Source organism: Lithobates pipiens, unplaced genomic scaffold, assembly GCF_037356315.1.
Source record: "Lithobates pipiens isolate NorthernLeopardFrog02 unplaced genomic scaffold, aLitPip1_a1.2 Scaffold_18, whole genome shotgun sequence".
Classification (NCBI taxonomy): domain Eukaryota; kingdom Metazoa; phylum Chordata; class Amphibia; order Anura; family Ranidae; genus Lithobates; species Lithobates pipiens.
The window spans coordinates 75,015,176-75,041,165 of NW_027507758.1; the positions used below are offsets into that span (position 1 = coordinate 75,015,176).

Genomic DNA, 25,990 nt, shown 5'->3' on the forward strand with positions numbered 1-25,990 from the left:
TTAATCCAGTTACATATTTCTGCTGTGATGATTTTTGCTGCTAGTTGTTGTTGTAAATAGCAGCGGAATTTGATGACTCTTTGCAGTACCGCTGAGTTAAATATCACTACGGCGGGCCTAATGTCAGTAATGAATACGTATACAGCTAGTCAGTCATTTCCCATGGTGCCGGTGGGTTTTGTGCCGTTGGCTCAGTGCCGTTTGGTGACACAGAGCACCCGTTAAGCACTGCAGGATGGCGTGTGTCGTTTTCTAAACTTGTATGCTAGTTGGTGTGATGGCTTTTTATAGAACAGAAGGAGAAACAGCAGTTCCTATAAGGAGCTTCATAGACGTGGGAAGAATGTTGCAAATGAATTACTTGGCGTCTTGGATGAATGGATAAATCGAAACATTTGAAACAAATTTGTTCACGGCAAAGGAATAAGACCTAGGTCCCGTTCACACCAGCGTGTGTTTTTGAGAAGGGTGACAACCCAAAGCATCTGCTTACTGCACTGCAATGGGCTTGTGTTGTAGTCACTACATTGCACATGTGCGTTCTGGTGTGCTGCCATGAAACAATGCTTTGTAAACCCTTTATAAATTTAAAGCTCAAGTTTAATCTGCTTATATTTTGCCTTCCTTCGCTCGGCTGTCTTTCCTTCTTCGACATGCTAATGAGATTTTTAAATAAAACCTGTTTTCATAGCATACTTTATTTTAGACACAGTGATGTCATCACTAGGCCCTTGTGTTTGGTCTATGCAATGCAAGCAGATCACAGATGGTGACAGAGGCTGCACAAAGTTTCCTAAAAAAAAAACAGCATCGTAGGTAATGCCCACATAGGGTGCTGAGACTCCATGTTGGAAAGAGCCTTATTCCAAATTTGATAAAATTCATGATTTTCCTCAAAATTATACAAACAATACCCCATAATGACAACGTGAAAGAAGTTTGAGATCTTTGCAAATTTATTTAAAAAAATAAATAAATAAAAAATCCCATGTACATAAGTATTCACAGCCTTTTCTTAAAACTTTGGCACCAATTACAACCTCCAAGTCTTTTTGAGTATGATGCTTCAAGCTTGGCACACCTATTTTTTGGCAGTTTCTCTCATTCTTTTTTGCAGGACCTCTCAAGCTCCATCTGATTGGAGCATTGCTGCAGATCCATTTTCAGATCTCTCCAGAGATATTTAATCGGGTTCAAGTCTGGGCTCTGGCTGGGTCACTCAAGAACTTTCAAAGATTTGTCCCATAGCCTCCTTTGTTATCTTGTCTGTGTGCTTAGGATTGTTATCCTGTTGCAAGATGAGCCTTCACCCCAGACTGAGGTCCAGAGCACTCTGGAGCAGGTTTTCATCAAGGATGTCTCTGTACATTGCTGCATTCATCTTTTACCTCAATCCTGACTACTCTCCCAGTTACTGCTACTGAAAAACATCCCCACTGCATGATGCTGCCACCACCATGCTTTACTGTAGGGATATTATTGGTCAGGTGATGAGTGGTGCCTGGTGTCCTCCAGACAAGACGCTTGCCATTTAGACCAAAGAGTTCGATCTTTGTTTCATCAGACCAGAGAATTTTGTTTCTCATGGTCTGAGAGTCCTTTAGGTATCTTTTGGCGAACTCCATGTCATGTGCCTTTTACTGAGAAGTGGCTTCCATCTGGCCACTCTACCATACAGGCCTGATTGTTGGAGTGCTGCAAGGATGGTTGTTCTTCTGGAAGGTTTTCTTCTCTCCACAGAGAAATGCTGGACCTCTGTCAGAGTGACCATCGGGTTCTCGGTCACCCACCTGAATAAGGCCTTTCTTCCCCAGTCACTTTGCCCATGCGGCCCACTCTGGGAAGAGTTCCGGTGGTTCCAAACTTCTTCATTTACCCCCCACCCTCCCCGGTTCACACTATTGCGATGCCAGACATCGCATGTAATGCGCAGCGCACTGCTGTTCACATTACATGCAATGTCTGTGCGGGTGCGATGTCAGCCATAGGGATAGTATGGCTGATATCGCACCGCATTCGGTGCAAACACGCACAGGACCCTTTTTTCAGGTCGGACCAGAATCGGATCGCATGTGTGTTCACACATATGCGATCCGATTCATGTCTAATCTGTCAGTTCACAGTGCGATATGCGAGCTGAAATGGGGGTGTCGTTAACATATAATGACACTCCCCAGCAGTTTGCATATGGCATTGTGAACTGCCATGGATGCGGGAACCCGCAGTTGATTTGCAGGGTTCTCGCATCGCACAAGTGTGAACCGGCCCTTACGGATGATGGAGGTCTCTGTGCTCATTGGGACCTTCGATGCTGCAGAAGTTTTTTTTGTACCCTTCCCCAGATCTGTGCCTCGATACAATCCTGTCTCAGAGGTTTACAGACAATTCCTTGGACTTCATGGCCTGGTTTGTGCTCTGACATGCACTGCTAATTGTGGGACCTTTATATAGACAGGTGTGTGCCTTTCCAAATCGTGTCCGATGAACTGAATTTACCACAGGTGGACTCCAATCAAGCTGTAGAAACATCTCAAGGATGGTTAGTGGAAACGGGATGCACCTGAGCTCACTTGTGTCATGGCAAAGGCTGTGAATGCTTATGTATATGTGTGTTGTGTTTTTTTTTTTTTTATATATAAATTTGCAAAGATTTCAAACAAACTTCTTTACACCCCTTTCACACCAGGGCGTTTTGCAGGCGCTATAGCATTAGAAATAGCGCCTGCAATCCGCCCTAAAGAGGCTGTACCATTGTCTGTAGGCCCGAGGGCTTTCACACTACAGCGGTGCGCTGGCAGGACGCCAGGGAAAAGTCCTGCCAGCAGCTTCTTAGGAGTTTACCGCTCCTCCACCGCTGCTCCCCATTGAAATCAATGGGGCAGCGCTGTAATACCGCCGGCAAAACGCTGCTATTGCGGCATATTGCCGGTGGTATTAACCCTTTCTCGGCTGCTAGTGGGGGTAAAAGCGCCCCGCTAGCAGCCGAAATGCGCCGCAAATTCGGCGTTAAAACACCGCTAAAAGAAGCTGCATTTTACTGCCCACGCTATCGGCGGTGTGGTGTGAAAGGCGGTCTTAATGCTGTCATTATGGGTTATTGTTTGTAGAATTTTGAGAAAAATAATGGATTGAATCAATTTTGGAATAAGGCTGTAACATAAAATGTGGAAAAAGTGAAGCGCTGTGTATACTTTATACTTTATGCATGCACCGTATCTGATTTGCAGAGTCTTGTAATGCACAGTGTGAGAAGCTCACGGTGTGCAGTGAAATCGGAGTAAACCATTTCTGTACAGGAGTGGAGCCTGTGCAACTGTTCAAGACTGAAAATGGTTGTAAAGGCAGAAGATTTTTTATTTTAAGACCCATTTCACGTTGGAGCCGTTTTTTAAAGGGCTTTAGCAATAAAAATAGCGCCGGAAAAATGCCTCATCTGCAATCCCAGTGTGAAAGCCCAAGTGCTTTCACACTGGGGAGCTGCGCTGGCAGAACCTCAAAAAAAGTCCTGCAAGCAGCTTCCTTCAGGCACTTTAGGAGCAGTGTGTACACCGCTCCTAAAGCGCCCCTGCCCATTGAAATCAATGGGTAGTGCACGACACTGGGCGCATACTTTTAATCCTTTATTCGGACCACTAGCGGGGGTTAAAAGCCCCCCGCTATCGGTTGAAAAGCGCCTCTGAAGCAACGGTAAAGCACCGCTAATTTTTGCAGTGCTTTACCACCGTCGCCCCTACGCTGTCGGGCTGGAAAGTGGAAGTAAACCCTCCTATCGTTTTCAGCCGAGGAAGATGCCATGATCTTGCAAATGTGATCGGTTATGACACCAGCCCACTGGATGGTTTGACAGTTTAGTTAAAAGCCCAGCCAATGTGACAGTCCGCATTCCTGCAATTCCGGGAATGTAATTGTTTTTTGAAACTATTCGGCACTGAGGTGCTTTACAGGCGCTATAGTGCTAAAAATAGCGCCTGCACTGGAGCGGTGCGCTGGCAGGACACCAAAAAAAAGTCCTGCAAGCCGCATCTTTGAGGCCCCTGAAGTGATGCAGCAGTGCTTTGCGGACACATTTTAACCCCTTTTCAGCCATTAGCGGGGGTTAAAAGCGCAGAAAAGGGGTGCAAAAACTACGGTTACCGCCGACACCCCAACGCGCCAGTATGAAAGTAGCCTAAGATCAATAGGATTACTTCCACTTTAATGCATTCTATGCATTAAGATAAAAATCCTTCAGTGTGCAGCAGCTTTCCTAATACTTTCCTGAGGCCGGCAGACTCTCCCTCCTTGGCTGAGACAGCAGCGATGCGCCATAGACTCCCGATGCTGTCAATCAAAGTCACGAGCCAATGAGGGGAGAGAGAGGGGCGGGGCCAGGCTGCGGCTCTGTGTGACACAGAGCAGCGGTTTGGCTCAGGTGCCCCCATAGCAAGGTGCTAGCTGTGTGGGGCCCTAAACAGGAGGGAGGGGCCAGGAGGGCCAACGAGGGACCTTAGAGGAGGATGTGGGCTGCTCTGTGCAAAACCATTACACAGAGCAGGTAAGTATAACTTATTTGTTTAAAAAACAAACAAACAAAGCCCTCCTGAACCCATCACCCCCTGGTCTTGTGCAGTGGACTGTTCCTGAGCTCATCAAACACATAGACCTGCTCTGGACATGAATACGTCAGGAACAGTCCACTGCTGGATCATGGGGGAGGGGGGGGGGTGCTGTTTTTCACTGGAGTTTTACTGGACCTTTTTGGTAACCCCTGGACAAAAAAAAGCGGTTAACTCATGCAGTGCAGGCACAGCCCCACTTTTGTTTTGTCCAGAGTTGGACTTTAAGTGTAGTGTTAAATAAAGAAAAATCAGATGACCACAGCCTGCCCCTTTAAAAAAAAAAAAAAAGCAAGGAGGCATTGGCATATTTCTTTCCCATTTAAGGCGTCAGTGCTGTCTCAGGAGGCAGGATGCATTATCTGGTCTATATATTTGTCTCCTGTGAACAGCAGTGCCTTGTGTATTGCGGCTCCCTCCCAGAACATGACACAGCGCACATTTTTTACTGGGTCAGAGCTGAAGATGTAGTAATTAGACAGCAGGGACCCTGCCAGATAACATACAATGAGATGTCAGCCTCCCTTTTACCCTTTATCAGTACAACTTTAAATAGTAGCTGTGTCTCCCTGCCTGTATGGCACATTGTGGCCAAGGGTGTCAGGGGGCAACGTACAGCCTAATATACTCATTTTCTTTCCAATCAGTGTTTGAGAGATTGCTTCTTTACCAGTAAAGTAACCATTATTCTTGGAAGATGAATTCCACTGATATTGTAAAAAGAGGGGGAAAACAGAACTGCAGCAAAACAGCTGAGTACACAATAAAAATACATCTCTAAGGCACCTTTCTTTCACATATAACACTCAGTATTGGTATTGGGACAACCCTAGTAATCAGTACTGATCTGATGCTGGTATCCAGCATGCTTGCCGATCTATCTGCTGCAGCCCGCTGGGACGCCGCTCTGGATACAGCTCCGGACCCCGCAGTGACCCCACCGACACCATTACCATATGCCTATTTCTCACCGATATTGTGTGAGTAGCCATTTGGCTTCTTGTTTTGAATAAATCGTTTACTACATACTGCACTTAGTCTGGTGCACCTTGTTCTTCTTTTTACCCTGTCGGTTCATGGATTGACTTGGGTACAGTCAGCTTGCCCGTATATGGTTTGAATCTTTGCCAGTCCCTGCTGAACTGACTGAGATTAAAAACACCCATGGCTGGATTAAAATAGAAGTAAAGGATTTTTATATATATTTTTTTGCTTTTTTATACTTACCTAGGTGGATGCAGGATCTGTCCCCCGGCGCCTCTGCACTGAGAACCGAGTGATCGAACACCACCGTTCGCTCGGTTTTCAGAGCTCCGTGGGCAGAGAGCTGTAGACTGCCAGTCACAGCTCTTTGCTTTTCTCCCTCCTTGCTCATTGCAGCGCTGGGCTGTGGAGGGGGTGGCCAGCTCGGGAGGGGGTGGCTGAGAGGCTTTAGAAGGGTGTTAGTCCTGGCACCTGGCGGATCCAGACTTTATTGTCGGGATGACATGGAGCTTGGACTGACATCAGTTACGTCAGCAGAGAGGGGAATTCAGCCCGTTCTCTGCTGAAAATGGGTCAAAAGGAGTGCAAATGAACTGTACTCCTGTGATCCAGAGGAGAAGTTCAGCCAAACAAGCTCAGGTTATACTTCTGCTTTAGGTCCGGTTCACACCGCTGCGGGTGAGAGATCCGGATGTGATTCGCACCGCACTGCAGTGCAAATCACATCCGATCTGTCTGTGCGATGTGAGTTCAGCCATACAGATAGTATGGCTGAATTCGCATCGCTCCCGCCGCAAACTCGCACGGGACCCTTTTTTTGGTCCGCAGCAGAATCGGATTGCATGGGTGTTCACACCATGCGATCCGATTCCTGTGCGAGTGTGCAGATCGCACTGCGATATGCGGACGGATCTGGGGGTGTCATTAAGATTTCATTGACACTCCCAGCAGTCCGCATAGGGCAGTGTGAACTGCCGGCGGGAGGCATGCGATGCGGGAAAACGCAGCGGATTTGCGGCGTTCCCGCATCGCTATGGTGTGAACCTAGCCTTAAGCAGTACCTTGAGAAATGTACCTTTTTTGGGTGGAATTCCTCAGAAAATATTAGTTCTCTTCCTGGTATGGAAGTGTGCCTAGGCTCCAGTCTTTATAACTGGATATCTTCAGTGTGAGATCCAAGGCACTGCTGCCTCTGACTGCACTCTCAGGATATCTGGAGGGAGATTTGGAGATGTCTCTTCTGTGTTGCTCATGGTTCTCCTTGCTGGAGGCTCTGATGTGAGCAAGCAAAGCCCTGCCTCTACCGACATGGATGCTGAGACACCGAGCAGGACCAGGCTTTGTGAGTCAGTAATGTGGGAAAAAACAGCTAGAGAAGAATGTAGACATTACTGGTGACCAGTACTGCGGGGAGCCTGTGTGAAAAAAATGCAGCACAGCTCGGCCACTCAGGAGACCTGACTTTTTTTTTTTGCTGCATTTAATTACCACTTTGCAGGTCTTGTCCCTCCCCCAGCCTGCGATTGGACAATGTAGGAGAAGGAGCAGAATGAGGAGCTCCTCTCTCTGTCACTCCGCACTTTCCTTCTACCAGCATGTTGCTTATTTGTACATGAACACTGCAGAACTATGGATTGGCTTCTTTTCCCTCTGAAAAAAGTAACAAAACAGTAAGTTATAAAAAGTAAGAAAACAGTAAGTGTTTATTCTGTAATGTCTGGTTTGCTGTAAAGTCTTGGCAGCTTTGTGACTTGGTTAGTATTGAGCTGTACAGAGCCGGCTCCAGTATGTAGCTGACTTTTATGTGTGTTCTTTCTTCCACTCTCATTAGTAGTCGGGTTATTACCTGAGATGTAAGAGTAATAACATGCGGTTCCGTATGAACAGTCTCCTCCAGTTGGCGGTGGCAGGTCCTTTCTGCGGAGTTCTTCCCAGGCTGATAAATGAGCCGCAAGGCAATCAGTTTACCGGCTGTCGCCAATCCTGGACTGTGCGAGCCGCTGGAACAGTCATATACATACAACACATCACATCACACTCACTAACTCATTGCTGGAGTGCAGAGAAGAAGATGGATGGGATAGTCTGGAAATACTAGAAAGGGGTCCGTGATGTTTCCGCTTTCCATTTTCCCTTTCTTGTGCTTGGAAAAACTATACCAAAGACATCAAGCAGGCTTTAGGGGAAATATACCTAAACTTTATAAAGATATTAATAAAACAATTCCTTTTTTTTTGGGGTATAGAATTGCTGCTGATCTCCTGCAGCCTCTTTCAGCCACTTCCTGTCTGCTCCACATCATTGCTCTGAATATCCTTTGTGATAGTGACAACAGTGGGCCATGCCTGCACAATGTATGCCCACATAGCTGCCTGTAGCTTTCATTAGTGGTCCATGGGACAGGTGACAATGCAGAAGCATAGTTGGGAGATCATTATCCTTTTATAACAGGAAGTGCCTGAACAATCTCCTATGTGGCAGGATCACTGTGTACTGTTTTAGGGCAGATATTCACTGTATCTGAGCACCAGAAATCAAAAACACAATCTAATTCATTTTTATAATTTAAAGCTAATTCACCCATCCATCCACGTCTTCATGCTTTATTTTGTTGAGAAATCACTTTGAAAAACACACCCTAGCATTTCTGGCCGTGGCCATCTTGAGTAAGGGCAAATGATACATGTAGCACATGTGTCAAACACAAGGCCCCTGGGCCGAATCCGGCCATCCGGGTCATTTCATGTGGCCCTCTGCAGCTACGGCACCCTCTCGTCTCAGCCCCCACCTTGTCTCGCCAGTCAGCAGGAGAGAGGGGGGCAAAACTCCTCCACCAGATCCTGCGCTTCTCCGTGTAGCCGCAGCACCCACTGGTCTCTGCCTTCCCTGTTCTCAGCGTTCAGCAAGCTCCGCCAGCTGACTCCAGCCCTTCTCTGATCCTCCTCAAGACTCTGCATTGCTTCCCAGCTTCTTTCCAGCAGCAGCACAAAGTAAGGGGGGTGCACTGTGGTGTAAGGAAGAGTGGGGGGCTTTTTACTTCTGATGGTGGGGGGGGGTTGACATCTGATGTAAGGAGCAGTGGTCTGGACATCTAGTCTTGCATATACAACCAGGCCCTTTGAGGGCAACCATAATACTGATGCAGCACGCAATGAAATTGTGTTGGACACCCCTGATGTAACATTTACTTACTGGAATCCATCTGCCCTTAGCTCAAGAATGCATGCAGGAGAGTGTGGTTAAGTAAGAAAACTCCTCCTCCTCTCCTGCCTTTCTAAAGACTTGTGGGATATATGACATCATTTGCCTAGGCAGGAAACCAGGAAGTAACTAAAGAAATGCAAAAAAAAAATAATTAAAACTGTGAATTTGATATACTGCCCTATCGATTTACTAATGCTATCAGCATGAGGATTAAAAATTATCGATGTTGATTGTGAGAGTGAAGTTCCATTTGAATAAAAGCTGCAGATTGTGAGCTGTTTTTGATTCCTGGTTCACACTGCTGCGGCTTCTCATGCGACTCGCTGACAATCGCATGGCACATCAAAACACATTCATTTCAATGGGTGCTGTCTGAAAGCTTAAAGGAGATTTTAGTGTTTGGGTTTAGGAGCCCATTCATACCAGGTGCAATAGGACTGCGATGCGCACTTATAGGCGGCACTAAAAGGCAGCACAGATTAGCCTCACTGATGGGCACAAATTGGCATCACTAATGGGCAGAGAGTGGGTTTGTAAACTCTTGTGTTTTTTCACCTTAACCACTTTAAGACCGGACTGTTTTGCTGGCTTAAGACCAGACCACTTTTTGCGATTCGGCACTGCGTCGCTTTAACTGACAATTGCGTGGTCATACGACGTGGCTCCCAAACAAAATTGACGTCCTTTTTTTCCCACAAATAGAGCTTTCTTTTGGTGGTATTTGATCACCCCTGCGGTTTTTATTTTTTTGCGCTATAAACAAAAATAGAGCGACAATTTTGAAAAAACAAAACAATTTTTTTTGCTGTAATAAATATCCCCCAAAAATATATAAAAAAAACATTTTTTTTCCTCAGTTTAGGCCGATACTTATTCTTCTACATATTTTTGGTAAAAAAAAATCGCAATAAGCGATTGATTGGTTTTCGCAAAATTTATAGCGTTTACAAAATAGGGACCATTGTCATTTATACAGCAATCGGTGCTATACAAATGCACTGATTCCTGTGTAAATGACACTGGCAGTGAAGGGGTTAACCAGGGGGTGGCAGTGGAGGGGTTAAGTGTGTCCTATCAGCATGTTACTAACTGTGGTGTCACTTGTTGCTAGGCAGAACGGGGAGATGCTGTTTACAATGGCATCTCCCCGTTTAGCCTCCCCGTGAGACGATCGCGGGTATCCCCGCGGCGATCGAGTCCGCGGGACCCGCGACCGGACTTACGGTGGTCCCGACCGGCACGCACGCGATGGCAGGGCGGCAAATACAAATGGATGTACCTGTACGCCAGTTTGCCTGCCCGTGCCATTCTGCCGACGTACATCGTCGTGCGCCGATCGGGAAGTGGTTAATGCATCCTATGCATTAAGGTGAAAAAACACCTGGCAGTGACTGCCCCCCCCCCCCCTCTCTCTGCCCGGGGTTCTCGGCTCTTGATTGGATAGATTTATAGCTGCAGCCATTGGCTCTCGCTGCTGTCAATCAAATCCAATGATGCGGGAGCCAGGGGGGCGGGGCAGAGTCCTGCATTCGGCCTCCATGGACGTCAAATGCTGGACTTGGGAGCGGGCCGGAAGGTAATCCCCTGGGAGATCGCTTCTCCTAGGTGGGTTATCTGATGTGGGGAGGAGTGGTGAGAACCGTCGGAGGACCCCAGAAGAGCAGGTTTGGGGATACTCTGTGCGAAACGAGCTGCACAGTGGAGGTAAGTATGATATGTATGTTATTTAAAAAAAAAAAAACCCTTACAATCACTTTAACGATTAATTGTGCAGCTGTAATCAGCAGGGTTTGGATTGGGAGAGGCAGTAGTGTGATCCAGCTTTGTTCTACTGCATTGCTGTTGGACTAAAGCTGGCCATAGACTGATCTAACGTTGGCCAGTTTAATAGGCAGAGGGCGAATTTCTTCCACGTATGGCCATTTCCACTCGACAGAAGTCAGTCTATTAATTGACTTTAACTGCATGTTAGCAGCTGCAGCACCGATCTGTGTATTCTGACAGCTGAGAACTCCATGCTGTCAGAATACAGTAACACAGCGGGGAGGATTTTCTCCATCCAGATTGTTTGTGTGGATGGAGGAAGCTTTTGGGTTTGAACATGATCCATCTATGGCCAGCCTAACACTGGGAGCCTGCTTAGAGGAGGAGAGCAGAGTGATGACCTCATCATTACAGTGAATCTCTTTTATAGTTCAATCAGCAGGCATTCACACGCAATATAACTTCACTCTTCCTTTGTGGGGTACAATTTCTCTTTTCTCTCCCATTTGAGTCGTAGAACTAGGTCTAGGAGTTTTCCCTCGGTGTTGGTGGCAGGCGTTCTCTTTTTTTTTTTTTTTTTTTTTTTTTTTTTATAGAAAATATGTAAACACTGAGCCGGTTTTTCTTTGAAGCTGTTTTTTTTTGGGGTATTTTTAGCTGCTTGCGCTGAAATATTTTTGACGTGTTTGTAAATTCTTCATCATCTGTAATTATTGCCTTACATTTCATTCCTGGTATCTAAATAGCTCCTATCTTCAATAAACAGATGAAATTATGGAAAATTGACTGTATTGCTATATGCATATAAATGATATATAACGTCTTTATATTTGTGATGGGGTCCCAAGGTAGTTCTAACAAAGGCTATGCAAGATTCTGTAAAAATGTTAAAGTGGGGTTCCAGTTGCAAAAAAATTTTTTTATTTAAAGTTAGCGGCTACAAACACTGCAGCTTCTGACTTTTAATAAGGACACTTACCTGTCCAGGGAGACGCGATGTTGGCCTCCTCCTATCAACCCCCCCCCAGCCATTCACTGGGAAGATCAGTGCGTTACTGCTTCTCCTCCAGACTATGCAGCATGTCAAAATATATACTTGGGCCCTGGGGGGATTGTATGAATCCCCTGAAACGCATTGGCTTTCCAATATTGTTTTTTATTAATAAAATATCTTTTTGTTCGCTGTCACTACTGTTGTGGTGTCCTTGCTACATGTTAAAAATCTCCATACTTCTGGGTGTAACTCCACTTTAAGAAAAAAACCTCCTGCCTTTACAACCACTTTAAAGTATATAATTATATGCATTTTTTTTTTTTTTTTCGTTTTGGATAGAGTGGAGAGAGATTAGAACATTTGTCAGTTCTTATTGCTGTTTGTTATGGAGATTCACCCTCTTTATTTGTCCTGTCCCTTATCATTGAAAGTAAAATAAAATCCTACATTTTGGGTGGTCCCCAGAAAATATAGGGAAAATCTTCCTATGGGGACACTATTTCTGGGAAGAGATTCCCTTAATTATTTCACTTCCTGTTTGGTTATGGGACAGGAAGTGAAGGTAAATCTCCCCAATGGGACACAGATGGCAAAAATAAACCTGACAGGGGTTATAACCCTCTTTTTTCCAAAAGGAAAAAAAACGTTTTGCCTTTTAGTTCTACTTTAAATTGGTTGTATACCCCGCTTGGTCATTTTTACCTACAGGTAAGCTTATAATAAGGCTTACCTGTAGGTAAAATGAATATCTCCTAAACGTGCATGGTTTAGGAGCTATTCACTCTGCATGCAGCCGCTGATGTCAGCGGCGCATGTGCAGTGAAGGTCCAGGGTATTGTGCCAAAACACAGGACTCCAGCGTGCGTGCGCGGAAGTGACGTCATCGCGGCTCCGGCCACTCACAGCGCCGGAACCCGCAACCCTGGAAGAAACGGTGAGGAAACCTGTCAGCCCCCTTAGTGCTGACCGGGTCAGGCTGCGGGAGTTTTGTTCTAAGGTAAGTATTTCATAATGTGCTAGTATATGAGGAATACTAGCACATTAATCCATTGTCTTGCAGTTTTTTTTTGCTTTGTTTTTTCAGTGGTTTACTATAACTTTAACAATTTTGGACATGGAGATCTCACACCTCTTATGGCTGTATGTCTGTCTTGATAAATGGACAGTTTTAGTTACCTAAGCGTGTGATAAGTTTACTTTAATCAGAAAGTTTGTACATTGCAGAAAACCTAGAGGAGAGTTAACAATTGAACTTTTATCTTTCTTTCATTTTTTTTCAGTTGTTTCGAGAAGTACGAATAATGAAGATTTTAAATCATCCGAATATAGGTAAGAGAGTTGAGGAATTTGAATTGTGAATGTCTCAGTATAATATGCTGGTCTATTTTAAAGTTGCAGCTAAATACACCATGAAATACATGCAAGTGAGGACTTTTACCTGCCAAAGGATTTGCATTTCTGTCCATCCAGTTCTGAGGTTTACACAGTCCTGTCACTGAGCACAGCTGTATGACAGGACAAGAGACCTGAATTTTCGTTTCTGTGGTTAATGAGGAAGTAAACTTCCCTTGACTGTACCTATAGCTGAGCCTATAATGAGGCTTACCTATAAGGTACTGTAAATATCTCCTAAACGTGCACTCTTTAGGAGATGTTTACTGTATACGCCACTGATGACGTCATCGTCAGCCGTGGCCGGCGGGTCCCGCACGCATGCGCAGGAGTGACATAACCTGCCAGTCACATAGCCGGAGCCCACAGGCCCAAAGACGGGTGAAGATGGATGCGGGCCTCCAGCGGTGACGACGAGGGCTTCGTTTTCAGGTAAGTTTAGCATAATGTGCTAGTATGCATACTAGCACATTATGCCTTTACATTTGCAGGTCAGAACCCCCCCCCAAAAAAAAACAGCACTTTAATTGCAAGTCTTGTAACTGGACAACCAGTCACGGGACAGTGAAAGAAGAAGCAGACAACTTACAGGCCCCTTTCCGCATCACTGTGCGGTCTTCTCCAATCAGCATGTTCCCTGTTTCTTAGCACTACAAAGGATTGGCCCCTTGTGCTATTTCTCCCTCTTCTAGCCAGAGCCCTGCTGTACAGGGACTTCAAGTGGTTGTAAACCCTTACAAACCACTTTGACCTACAGGTAAGCCTAGATTAAGGCTTACCTGTAGGTCCAAGCAATATCTCCTAAACCTATATGGTTTAGGAGATATTTGCCCGAAAACGGGCACCGCTGTCTATGGCGCATGCGCCGCAGACAGCGGCGCGCAGGCGCACTGAGCGTGGCATTCTCAGCGACGGAGCTGCCGCGCGTGGAGTGACTTCATCGCGGCTTCGCCGAATGTAGTCCGCCCCACCAACAAGATGGATGCGGCGGACTACAGGGGACAGCGGCGAATTCGCTGGCTCCTGTGTCAGGTAAGTGACACATAATGGACTACTGTGCGATGCATAGTATTCCATTATGCTTTGCCTTTGCAGGGAATGAAAGAGGAAGTAAACTCATCAGGGTTTATTCCTCTTTCAGTGGTCTAAAACCAGGCCAAATTCACATATTTACACTGCTTGTCATTTAAATAAAAAAATACATTTAAATAATCATTAATGAATACAGCGCTATATTCATTTGTGTCTTTTATATCTGCCTGGCATTCAGATGTTGAGCTGCACAGTAGCACAGCCCTGGTGTGTAAAGTGTAACTCTTCTATTGTTTTCATTAGAATACTGAAGCAAGAAAAAGAGAGAACGTTTTTTTTTTTTTTTCTTTTTTAAATCTTTTATGTTGGTTTCAATGGTGTTGACATTCACATATTTACTTGTTGCCTCAGCCTTACAATACACCCACTTAAATGTGTTTTAATGATATTGGGGCATTTAAATGCTTCAATATCCGTTTGTAAAACCATTAAACCAAGCAAAAAAAAATAATAATCATGGAATTGTGCCCATGTACAGCGTAGGTAAATGTGTTGTAAGCAGAGGATTTATCAAATAAATGGGCACCTGCAGACACCACAAGATCTGTGTCGGGGTGAGTAATTGGGCTATAGAAGTGTAAACGGAAACGATAATATGTATGAAAAGTAGAGCAGTTGTACATCTAATTGCCTTACGGTGTGTCTGGCCGTTTTTAGGCTCCATTCACATCTTGGCATATGGGGGCGTCAATCGCAGTAAAATCACGCAAATTTAATCGCGGGATGCCCCACGCCCAAGAGAAGCTTGTATGCTTCTTTTGTGTGACAATAGGGTGGATTTGATTTAAATCATAATTTTTAACCGCTTCAGCCCCGGACCATTTGGCTGGCCAAAGACCAGAGCACTTTTTGCGATTCGGCACTGCGTCGATTTAACTGACAATTGCGCGGTCATTCGACGTGGCTCCCAAACAAAATTGACGTGTTTTTTTTCCCACAAATAGAGCTTTGGTGGTATTTGATCACCTCCTGCGGTTTTTATTTTTTGCGCTATAAACAAAAAAAAGAGTGACAATTTTGGGGGAAAAAAATGCATTATTTTTTACTTTTTGCTGTAATACATATCCTCAAAAAATATATAAAAAAAAATGTTTTTCCTCAGTTTAGGCCGATACGTATTCTTCTACATATTTTTGGTAAAAAAAACGCAATAAGCGTATATTGATTGGTTTGCACAAAAGTTATAGCGTCTACAAAATAGGAGATAGTTTTATGGCATTTTTAGTAATAATTTTTATTTTTTTTATTTTTTACTAGTAATGGTAATCAGCGATTTTTATCGACATTATGGTGGACACGTCTGACAATCTTGACACATTTTTGGGACCATTGGCATTAGTACAGCGATCAGTGCGATTAAAAATGCATTGATTACTGTAAAAATATCTGATACTGAAGGGGTTAACACTAGGGGGAGTGAAGGGGTTAATGTGTGTACTAGTTTGTGTTCTAACTGAAAGGGGATGGGGACTGTGCAGGGAAACTAACAGATCGCTGTTCATACTCTGTATGAACAGATGATCTGTCAGTTCTCTGCTCTGAGAACAGGAAACTGTGTTTACACACACAGTTCTGGGTTTTCTGTGTGCCCCGAGTGATCGCGGGAGCACGACGATGATCAAGACCGCCGGAAACTCGCATTGGCTTGGGACCCGCACGCGCCCCCTAGTGGCTACAGTGCGAATCGCCGTTGCATAACGTAGTTTCGCCCAGCCGTGCTATTCTGCCACAGTACAACTGCGGAGGCTGGTCGGCATGTGGTTAAAGAGCAACTGTCATCTCATCTCTGTCCTGCAGCGGCTCCTCCTCTGACCCACTGTTAACTCACCGACAGTCCCATTCACTTTAATGGGACAGCTAGTGATGTGGCAGTGAAACAACAAGGTGAGGGACGTGGCGGCAGCAGGTGAGTGGATGCCCGCTAACAGGCACTTCCATGATGGATCTGAAATGACAGGTGCTCTTTAAATGTAAGGACTTATTCTTGCTGGTAGTTGGAATCTTTAATATTTGCAAACAAAATGAAGGTTTCCTATTTAGAATAAGCGAAATCAGAACCGGTTCAATCATACAGTGTACATATATTTTCAAAACAATGGGATAATGGAACATTCCTGAACTTTGTTTTATCTCATGGTTACTGTGAAATTGTGTGAATGCATCAATGCAAGGGATATTAAAGAGGAAGTAAAGGCTATTGGGAAAAAAAAAAGGCAACCTGCAAGGCAAAGGCTTAATGAGCTAGTATGCATAGCATACTAGCTCATTATGAATAACTTACCTGAGAACGAAGCCCCTGAAGAGGTTCTCCGCCTTCATCTTCACCGCTGCCATGTATCCCGGAGTGACTTCCGGGTCTCACTGCTCCAACGATGTGATTCGCCGGAGCCGCGAGGACGTCACTTCCGCTCATGCGCACGGGAGCCGAAACGAGCGGCATATCGCAGTGATCTGCAGCCGGCTCAGTGCGCCTGCATGCCGCTGTCTACGGCGTATGCGCCGTAGACAGCGGTGCCTGTATTTTTGTAAATATCTCCTAAACCGTATAGGTTTAGGAGATATTTCTTGGACCTACAGGTAAGCCTTAATCTAGGCTTACCTGTAGGTCAAAGTGGTTTGTAAGGGTTTACAACCACTTTAACTCTGCTTGCAGAGCTTGGATTCATTGACTGAGTTTACCAAAAATTTAAATATTGCAGAATATACAGCCTTATTCTACATAACTAAGCTCCATTTCATGCTGAATAAACATTATTAATATATTTTAAATAGAAAACTATCTTTAGATATATTTTTACTCCAAAAGCTTTTTATTAAAATAAATTTGATAAAAAAAAAAAAAAAAAACGATTTAAATCAAAAAATCTTATTTTTATTTTATTTTTTTAAATCATTAATTTATATGCACCCTGGGTGACAGATGTCCTGTTATTCTGTTTGCGTGCTTTTACTGCGATTTTAGCGTAATTGTCACTCAACGAATCGTGGGAAAATCGTGGAGCGTTTGGGGTGCTATTGAAATTGATGGGTAACGCACGGCCGGTTCTCCCCGAGATTCAGAACACGGAGATGTAAATCAAGCCTAAAGGATCACTCCACCTTAGAGTCATATATTTCGAGTTTGTATACAACTCAGTAGACTAAAGCTGACCATAGTTGGGTCATTTTTTTTTTTTTTTTCAGCCTGGGTGCTGAACGAAAAAAAAGGAGGAATGGATTTTTCCATCCACACAAGCAAGATGAATGGAGGAATCTCTTCCCCACTGGGACGTTGTATTTTGACAGTGGGATCACTGTCAGAGTACACTGATCAGCAGCTGTTGATCAAGAAACATTTTCCAACAGAATTCAATCTAGCGATCGACTTCTGTTGATCGGTGGCCACTTGGCTGGACCCTGCTGAACTGGCCGAATTTCAGTTTTTCACAAGCAAGAACATACACAAGAATTTTGGCCCTTCAGCTTATCAGGGCCAACATGTTCTAACTGATCTGAGCTTCAGGGTACTCTAAGTATATGTATCTTTGATGTCCTAATGCGATGGATGGACCAAAATCTCTGAAGAATGTTTCCAACACCTTGTTGAATTTATGCAATGAAGAATTATGGCGGTTCTGAAGGCAAAATGGTGTCCAACTCGGTATTAGCAAGGTGTGCCTAATAAAGTGGCCGGTGAGTGTATATAACTCACAGATCCATCAGTCTGCAATCAAAATCTGATGGTAGACAGTGGGAGACCCCATCAATGGCCAGCTTTAATGACCGGATGAGCTTTTATAATGCTAAGAGACCCCAACAGGGGGATTCCCCTTCCATATTTATGAGTTTTGTGAGATTCCATATCACCCGTGGAAAGCTGACAAATATAAATGAAGTTCAAACTCCAGCAGAGAGAGTGGGACCTCCTTGTCCTGGCTGCAGCAGGTCAATAAAGCCGGGGACTCAATCTCTGAAATCTCAGTGCCAAAAACCCTGAAAGATATAAGAATCTGCTAGGCTGGGTTTACCAGCATTTTCAAGTTCCAGAAAGTGGAAGATCAATTTTGGATGATCTGACCCATAAAGAGGATCTTTCTGTGTTTTTCAGTCTGCATTGTACATTCTTAATTCCCTTCCTAACACACATATATATATATATATATATATATATATATATATATATATATATATATATATTTTTTTTTTATGTACATCTCAAAGTCATGCCAAAATGTTTTGTTTGGTCGAATGCCGCGTACACACGAGCGGAGTGTCCATCCAAGAAATTTCAGATGTTTTTACGGAATTTCGCTCAAGCTTGTCTTGCATACACACGGTCGCACAAAAGTTCACTGAACTTTCGACTGCCAAGAACGCGGTGACGTACAACACTACAACAAGCCGAGAAAATGAAGTTCAATTCTTTAGAGCATGCGTGATTTTTTTTTTTGCGCGTCCGAATTGCATACAGACAATCGCATTTTCGGATAGGAACTTTTCCCGACTGAAAAATAGAGAACCTGCTCTTGATCTTTTGCTGGCTGGAATTCCGCCAGCAAAAGACCGATGGCGCATACACGCGGTCGCATTTTCCCGACAAAAAGCTCTCATCGGAGTTTTGCTGGTGGCATTTCTGATTGTGTGTACGGGGCATTAAGCACATGTGTCAAACAAGGCCCTCTGGGCCGAATCCAGCCCACCAGGCCATTTCATGTGGCTCTCTCTGTTCTCCTGCAACTGTGGAACCCCCTACTTGGCTCAGCAGTTGACTCCAGCCCTACTCTGGTCCTTCTCCAGATTCTGCACTTTCTGCTTCCCAGCCCTGTCCTCAGCTTCTTCCCGACAGCAGCTCAAGATAACGGGGGTGCACTGTGATGGGAGGGTAGGGAACTCATGACTTCTGATGGTGGGGGGGGCTCTTGACATTGGATGTAGCACATCCAGTCTTACAGATATAACCGTCCCTTTGAGGGCAAACATAATGCTGATTCAGCCTGCTATGAAATTAGAGTTTGACACCCCTGGTCTAATGGTGTCTAGTCGAGGACAAGCCACGTATGGGACATATAACCTTCAGGTAGTGCATTAACAAATTAAATTCACTGTCGGCTGCAAATTTAGGACCAAATGACTATGTCTCCTGATACCCCCATCCCAGTAAGGTAAACCTCCACTATCGGAGCTTATGAAATCACTGCCAAATGGAAGTCATGTTCTCCATTAGAACAACAGAAGCAAGGGCTCGTATGTAGCAGTGAAGGAGTGTGGATGGGTAAGTATGTCTTGTAGGGGGAGGTCAGCTATCAGGAGACCCCGTCATTGTCACCTGAATGACATTATCTCTTCAGGCATTGTCAGTTGGCAAGCAGTGAACAAGACTGAGCAGTAGCAGGGAGGACGGGGTTCCTTTACCAGGAGGGATGAGGGCATTAGAAGGACATCAGCTGTAGGCGGAAAGCATTTGTAGGAGGCTTGTACCAGAAATGGACTCCATAAGCCTACTCTCAGCTGAGAGTCAGGTTATCTATTTTGAACCTAAAAGGATAACACAGAAAATATGCATAAAGTACTTTGGAATTTTACTTCAAATCTTCACAACTGATGGATAAGGTCCTTCAAAAGCAGCAGGTCTATTTAGGGTTGTTGTACAATTGGAATTTTGTTTAGGAATACTATGTAACAAGATGGGCCCTATGGAAATAAGATTGTTTTCTTTCTATTCCAGTAAAACTTTTTGAAGTCATTGAAACTGAGAAGACCTTATATTTAATAATGGAATATGCTAGTGGGGGTAAGTAGCTTCTTTATTTCTATTTATTTTTGTGTTATTTTATTGATGAGTAAATATAAACCTTGTGACTGGCACCCCAACGCACAATAATGCATCAGTGAAAACTCACATGCAATGCACTCACTGGCACCAGCATCTTCTCTTCCCGTGTAATGCTTAGGAATTAGGCTGGGTTCACATATTTGCAAATTGAATGTGTTTTTACTGCATTCAAGTCACGCAACATGTCAACATCTCAATGGAGATGGTTCAAACATGTCCAGGGTGGCCGCGGTCCGGTTTCGAAAAGGGTCCTGTGCGTTTTTTGGGTCCGGTTCAGGTGCGAACTCGGGCTATAATTAGCAGCTGAATCGCACCTAAACCAGTGAATAGGAACGCACCGGATTCTGCATTGCAAACCGCTGCTGGACATGTGTGAACCCACCCTTAAAGAAGAACTAAATCAAGGGACGGTTATAATCCATGCCAGGTTTATTTTTGTCATCTGTGACTCATCGGAGAGATTTTCTCATTTCCTGTCCCATATCCAAAAAGGAGTAAAAGGAAATCTCTCCAAATACTTGGTTGTCACCACAACTATTGTTTCCATTAAAAGGTTTCTACTAGGGACACCATGCCAGGAATCTACTGAGCTGTCCATGTGCAGCACTGTGTACATTTTAAGACCGCAAGACCCGTATTTATCGGTGTATAACACGCACCCCAAGTTTAGGAGGGAATTTAAAAGAAAAAAACTTTTAGGAGGGAAGTTTAAGGAAAAAAACTTACATTTAAATGCCCATCAATGCAGCCTTATCAGTGTCATTTGCAGCCTTCCATTGCAGCCTTGTCAGTCGCTTGCAGCCTTGCATTTAGCCTTGTCAGTAATTTGCAGTCTTGTCTGTGTCTTTACCATTTAAAAATGGCGCAGCCGAGATACAGAGCGGAAGTCCTGTGTATCTCAGCGGCGCTCGGTAGTTCTCGGCCGCTCTGCGGCTTACGGCTATTTTCGGCCGTTCTCGGCTATTTTCAGCCACACTCGGCCGTTCTCAGAGGCTTTCGGCTTACTGAAAGCCGCCGAGAACGGCTGAGTGCGGCCAAAAATACCCGGAAGCCACAGAGAGCGGCAGAAAGGGTTAAAAATAGTGGGGGATATAACACGCACCCCCGATTTCCCCCTGATTTTAGGGGGAAAAAAGTGCGTGTTATACGCCGATAAATACGGTATGATTATTTTATTGCAAAGGAAACATTGCATGTCTCTTCTGGAATAAAGAGCCAGCCTGCTGGAAATTTTTTAAATTTAGACTTTTGTTCCACTTTAGGATATCAGGTTCAGGATAATTATTTTCAAAAAGTGGCCGTTATTTTCAGTTGATTTTAATGAAATTTGAAAACTACAGTCTTATGATTAAAGTGAAGATCCTTAAACAGCCCATAAACAGAGCAAATTTCTTTACTGCAACCACAGGCTGTGCTGTCAGGAGAATCCCTCCCACTGAACCATTGTATTTTCCCTGCTGGGAGAATACAGTGATTATTGCTAGGGGCTTGCCACCCCGATCGATCAACTTGATACATTCAGCCTTGCCTGTACATAGTTCGAATCTCGGCCAGATTCTGCTGAACCGGCTGAGATTTGAACAGTCTATGGGCGGCCTTATCCTTGTGCTAAAGCTTTGTGATTTTCTCAGACATGAAATATGAACAACACATATCCCTCTACAGTGTATACTTGTCTCAATTAAGAGCACTAAGGGTCCTTTCACACGGGCTTATTCGCTGGGGGATCACCCTGTTAATCCCCGCTGAGAAGGTGGATGACAAGTCCGTCTCCACTCACTATTTCTGAGACGGACCTGTCAGAGCCCCGCTGTTCTCTATGGAGAGATCGGATGAAAACGGACCGCCTGTCCATTTTTTTCCTCCGATCCCATTCGATCAAATCTCCCAGACGGATGGAAAATAGGGTCACCATCCGTCTGGATTTCACGGACAGGTTCGGATCAGAGAGCAGTGGGAGTCAGCGGACAAGTCACTGCTGACATCCGCTGCTCCATAGGAGTGAATAGAGGGTCCGATCAGGTCCACCTGAATTCAGCTCTCCGCCCCCTTTTTTCTGAACTCTCAGACAAGCTTTTAAAATTCAATACTTTAAACAGCTGAAGAGAAGACAGATAAACGGGTAAAACTTATGTAGGAGGATTTGTTTTATGTCTGTGTATAACCTGAGGCCAGTCACTTCACCGGGTATATGTAAGGGTTTACAACCACCTTAAAGTGAAGTTCCACCCAAAAGGGGAAGTTGCTCTTTAACAGGTACACCCGGCGGCCGTTTACAATGTGATCGCTCCGTCAAATGACGGGGCGATCACTTGTAAACAAACCGGTGTCAGGTGTTTGCAAATTCAATTATTATTTGCTGATCTAAAAAATGATCCGATCTGTGACTCTGATCCGAGGAATGATCCGATCCATTAATTTTTTGATCCCTTGCACCCCTACTCTTCAAGCATCCAAACCCCCCCCCCCCCCCCCCCTGCCACATTTGGCATGTCATTCTTTTTTGGAGAGGGGTAGTGGGTATTTTTGACAGGTACCCGCTCGGGCCACCTAGGCAACTCGAGTGGAAGTTCTCTCTCCCTCTCTCCCTCCCTCCCTCTCTGCTATCTTCTGGGACATGTGACATGTCATGTTTACCTGGCCATGAAGGAGGTGCAGCACGACTCATGCATGCGCAGTGCACACCCGGCTGTGAAGCCGAAAGCTGTCTCTCTGGAACTCCGCTTTAGGCCCGAAAACCCTTAGGCGCTGTTCACATCTAGGCATTTTGTTTTCAGGCAGAAGGTCGCACGAATTTTTCTGCAATTTTGTACAGGTCCAAAGGTCACCAATGTAAAAAGCAGAAAATGCCTGTAATGCCTGTAATTTGCAAAAAAAGAAGCTCCTGTACTTTTTTGAGCTTCAGGCATTTTGCTTCAGATGACAAAATGCTCAGATGTGAACAGGGGCCATTGAAATAAATGGGATTTGTCTTGTTGAGCGTTTTTAGAGCTGAGGCTTACAGCAAAAAAATGCCCAAAACCTCCTAGATGTGAACAGAGCCTCAAATCCGGTTTCTGTTTGGTTTCTAAAAGCTTAGAAAATAGGGAAAAACTGAGATTTCACGTGTCTTTTATGATCTTTGAGGATGAATTTCTCCACAGTGCCCATAGCTAGAGAAGTGAATTAACGATTGCTTCAGTGTGCTTTTACTACTTGTTCAGAATATGAAATAGTTTAGTGTGTATAGTCTGGGCACAGGTTCACAAGTAGAATGGTTATGTATCAGTTGTTGAAGGGTCATATTGTTTCTCTCTTGGCCTCTGAGCATCCCTCATGTGCTGCAGGTCAGCTATAGATAGTCGGATGACATTTTATACATTTTCTGTAACGCACAAGATAAATGAAATTGCCCCATTTTATGTTTGCAGACCATGTAGTCCTTAGTAATAAAAGAATGGTTGTTCGGTGTCTTGAACAGAATGGGAACGTTGTCATAGGAGGAATGGAAAGGAGCCAGTAGACTTCCAGGCAGGTGAAAGTCATTATTGATGCAGACAGACTCTGGAGTCAGGAAGAAGATTTTCTCGCTGGGTGATAGAATTTGCCAGCTTAGCCCCGTGCATTGAAATTCATTTTATCTAGATCAATACAAATGCGGTAGGTAAGCTCAATCAGACTGAATTCATCAAAAGTCAGCCGGGGAAATGAGCCGCACGTGGATTTGTTTTCATAATGTGAAGGGCAGACAAGTTGTTTGACATTGCAGCTCTTAAAGCGAAACTCCACGTTTTATCGGGGAGAAGAAAAGGAATCCTCTCTAGTTTAGTTACAAACATAGTAAAGAATTATATCAAAATCTATTGTAGACTTTGACCTGGGTATGCTCTGTAAAGGCAAACATGCCTACTAGCCACTTGCTAAATGGAAAGGGTCTGCCTGCTATTGTCACGTGGTCAGTGCCAGAGTTATAATAGAAGAACATTTACAGAGTAGAGCAATGAGCCAATCAAATAAGCAGGAAAATACTAAAGGTGTCCTTAAAATGGTTGTGAAGTCAGAAGGCTTTTTATCCTAATGAATTCTATGCATTAAGATAAAAAGCCTTCTGTGTGTAGCGGCCCCTCTAATACTTAATTGATCCCCATCTCTGTCCAGCAATGTCCACGGGTGCCTCGGCCATCCGGGACTCTCCCTCCTGCATGGCTTAGACACAGCAGGGGCACCATTGGCTCCCACTACTGTCAATTAAACTCAGCCAATCAGGAGAGAGGGGGCGGGGCCGAACCACAGCTCAGTGTCTGAATGGATACATGGAGCTGCAGCCATAGCAAGCTGCATACCAGCCAGGGCCAGAAGAGGAGGATCTGGGCTGCCCCATGTCAAACCACTTCACATAGGAGGTAAGTATAACATGTTTGTTATTTTAATAGAAAAAAAAAGGGGGGGAGACTTTACAATCACTTTAAACATTTGCTAGAAATTGTCCATAAGCCAGATGTTCACAATTTGTGCAGAGAGGTATGAGGATTATTTATCTAGAAAGCTGCAAATACAGAATAATGCCTATTGACCCTGCCGGAAATCCAGTGAGCTCCTAATTTTCTTTAGTGATCTGACTATGCTACCTATCCCTTTCTGGACTACAGAACACCTCCTTATGTTATGGAGACAAGTAGAGTGAGAGGTGTATTCTAATCCACCAGAGGAGAGCTGGGCAGGGCTGACAACACTGCTTGGGATTTCATTGCAACAGAGGCATTGTTGTCAGCTCACTACATGAAGTTAAAGGGGTTCCAAAGGCAGAAAGATTTTGTTACCTTAATGCATTCTGTGCATTAAAGTAAAAAGCTTTCTGCTTGCAGCTCACCCCCCCCCCCCCCCCCCATACATTTCTGAGCTCGATGTCGATCCAGCGATGTGCTCAAGATCAGAGGCTCTCTCCGCTCTCTTCTTCATTGGCTCAGACACAGCAGCGAGAGCTGTTGGCTCCTGCTGCTGTCAATCACAGCCTGTGAGGACTGCACTTTGTATGTCTTATGGGCACACAGAGCTGGCTCGGGAGCGAGCACGCTGGAGTGCCCCCCATAGCAAGTGGCTTGCTATTGGGGCACTCCACAATGGGAAGGAGCCAGGAGAGCTGGTGGGGGACCCGAAAAGTGGAGGATTGGGGCTGCTGTATGCAAAACCACTACACAGAGCAGATAAGTATAGTTTGTTGTTTTAAAAAAAAAAAAAAAATGTAAACCTTTAGGGGCACACTGGATTTTAGAAAGATCAGGTATATTTTTGAAAGAAATGTGCAGGGGGTGTGTGCCTTTTCCTCCAATCGGCTGTTTCACAGTGTATGCCAAAAATCCACACCCACAGGTGAATCGGGAAGAGAACATTTTAACAGGACATGCGCTTGCTAAACCGTATATAAAGAGAGCAAATATACATGCAAAACTTATGTAGGGAGATAGGGGTGTTCCAAAGGTGAAATGTGCACATATACTTTGAAGCCTCCAGCAGAATTGAATGTACTCCTGCAGTAGGACCCTTCCTCCTTCCCCCCTGCACTGCAAGGGTTAAATACTCTGAGGCCGGCCATAGACAATGCATATTTCTTTCCTGCCGATCTATTGCCGGCTCCCTGCGTGGAGGCGATGGGGGGGGGGGAAGCCGTCCCTGCCGGGAGAAGACATTGATTATCGCTAGCGGCTATATAGTAGCTGCTAGCAATAATCGTAAGAGAATCCAGCAGGCTGGTTGTACCAAAGTTAATCGATCGATCAGCTTGGTACATTCAGCCTGCCCTTTTACAGTTCAAATCAGTTTCAAACAGTGTATGACCAGCCTAAGTCTAGGGTTCGAAGAATAAGCTATAATGCTTACCTTAGTCCTTGCTCCAGAATGCTTCCACCATGCTGTGTGACCCCAATCCCCATAAGCCCCTCCGGCCAGTGGTCACACTCTGACATTGTGTACAATGCAGGACCAGTAGACCTGCATTGTACATTCGGACTGCGAGGCCCCATCCAGAGCATATGAGAGGGAGGGCTCTGAGAGACAGAATTAGGATAAGGATTACAGCGTATTCCTCTATCCCTAGACTAACATTTAATCCTTGCTAGGGTTTTTGTTTTTGTTTTTTAGCTTCAACTTTAAAGCATAACCCCATAAAACAAATAC

General features: G+C 44.6%; 1 protein-coding gene across 1 annotated transcript in view; it reads left to right on the forward strand.

Moving 5' to 3' along the window:
* MARK1 (microtubule affinity regulating kinase 1) overlaps positions 1-25,990 on the forward strand; it is a 208,098-nt gene that overhangs the window by 116,144 nt on the left and 65,964 nt on the right. Inside the window, exons 4-5 of the mRNA XM_077485790.1 lie at positions 12,822-12,870; positions 19,730-19,795. Of these exons, the coding sequence (XP_077341916.1) occupies positions 12,822-12,870; positions 19,730-19,795 (115 nt within the window). The remainder of the gene's footprint in view (positions 1-12,821; positions 12,871-19,729; positions 19,796-25,990) is intronic.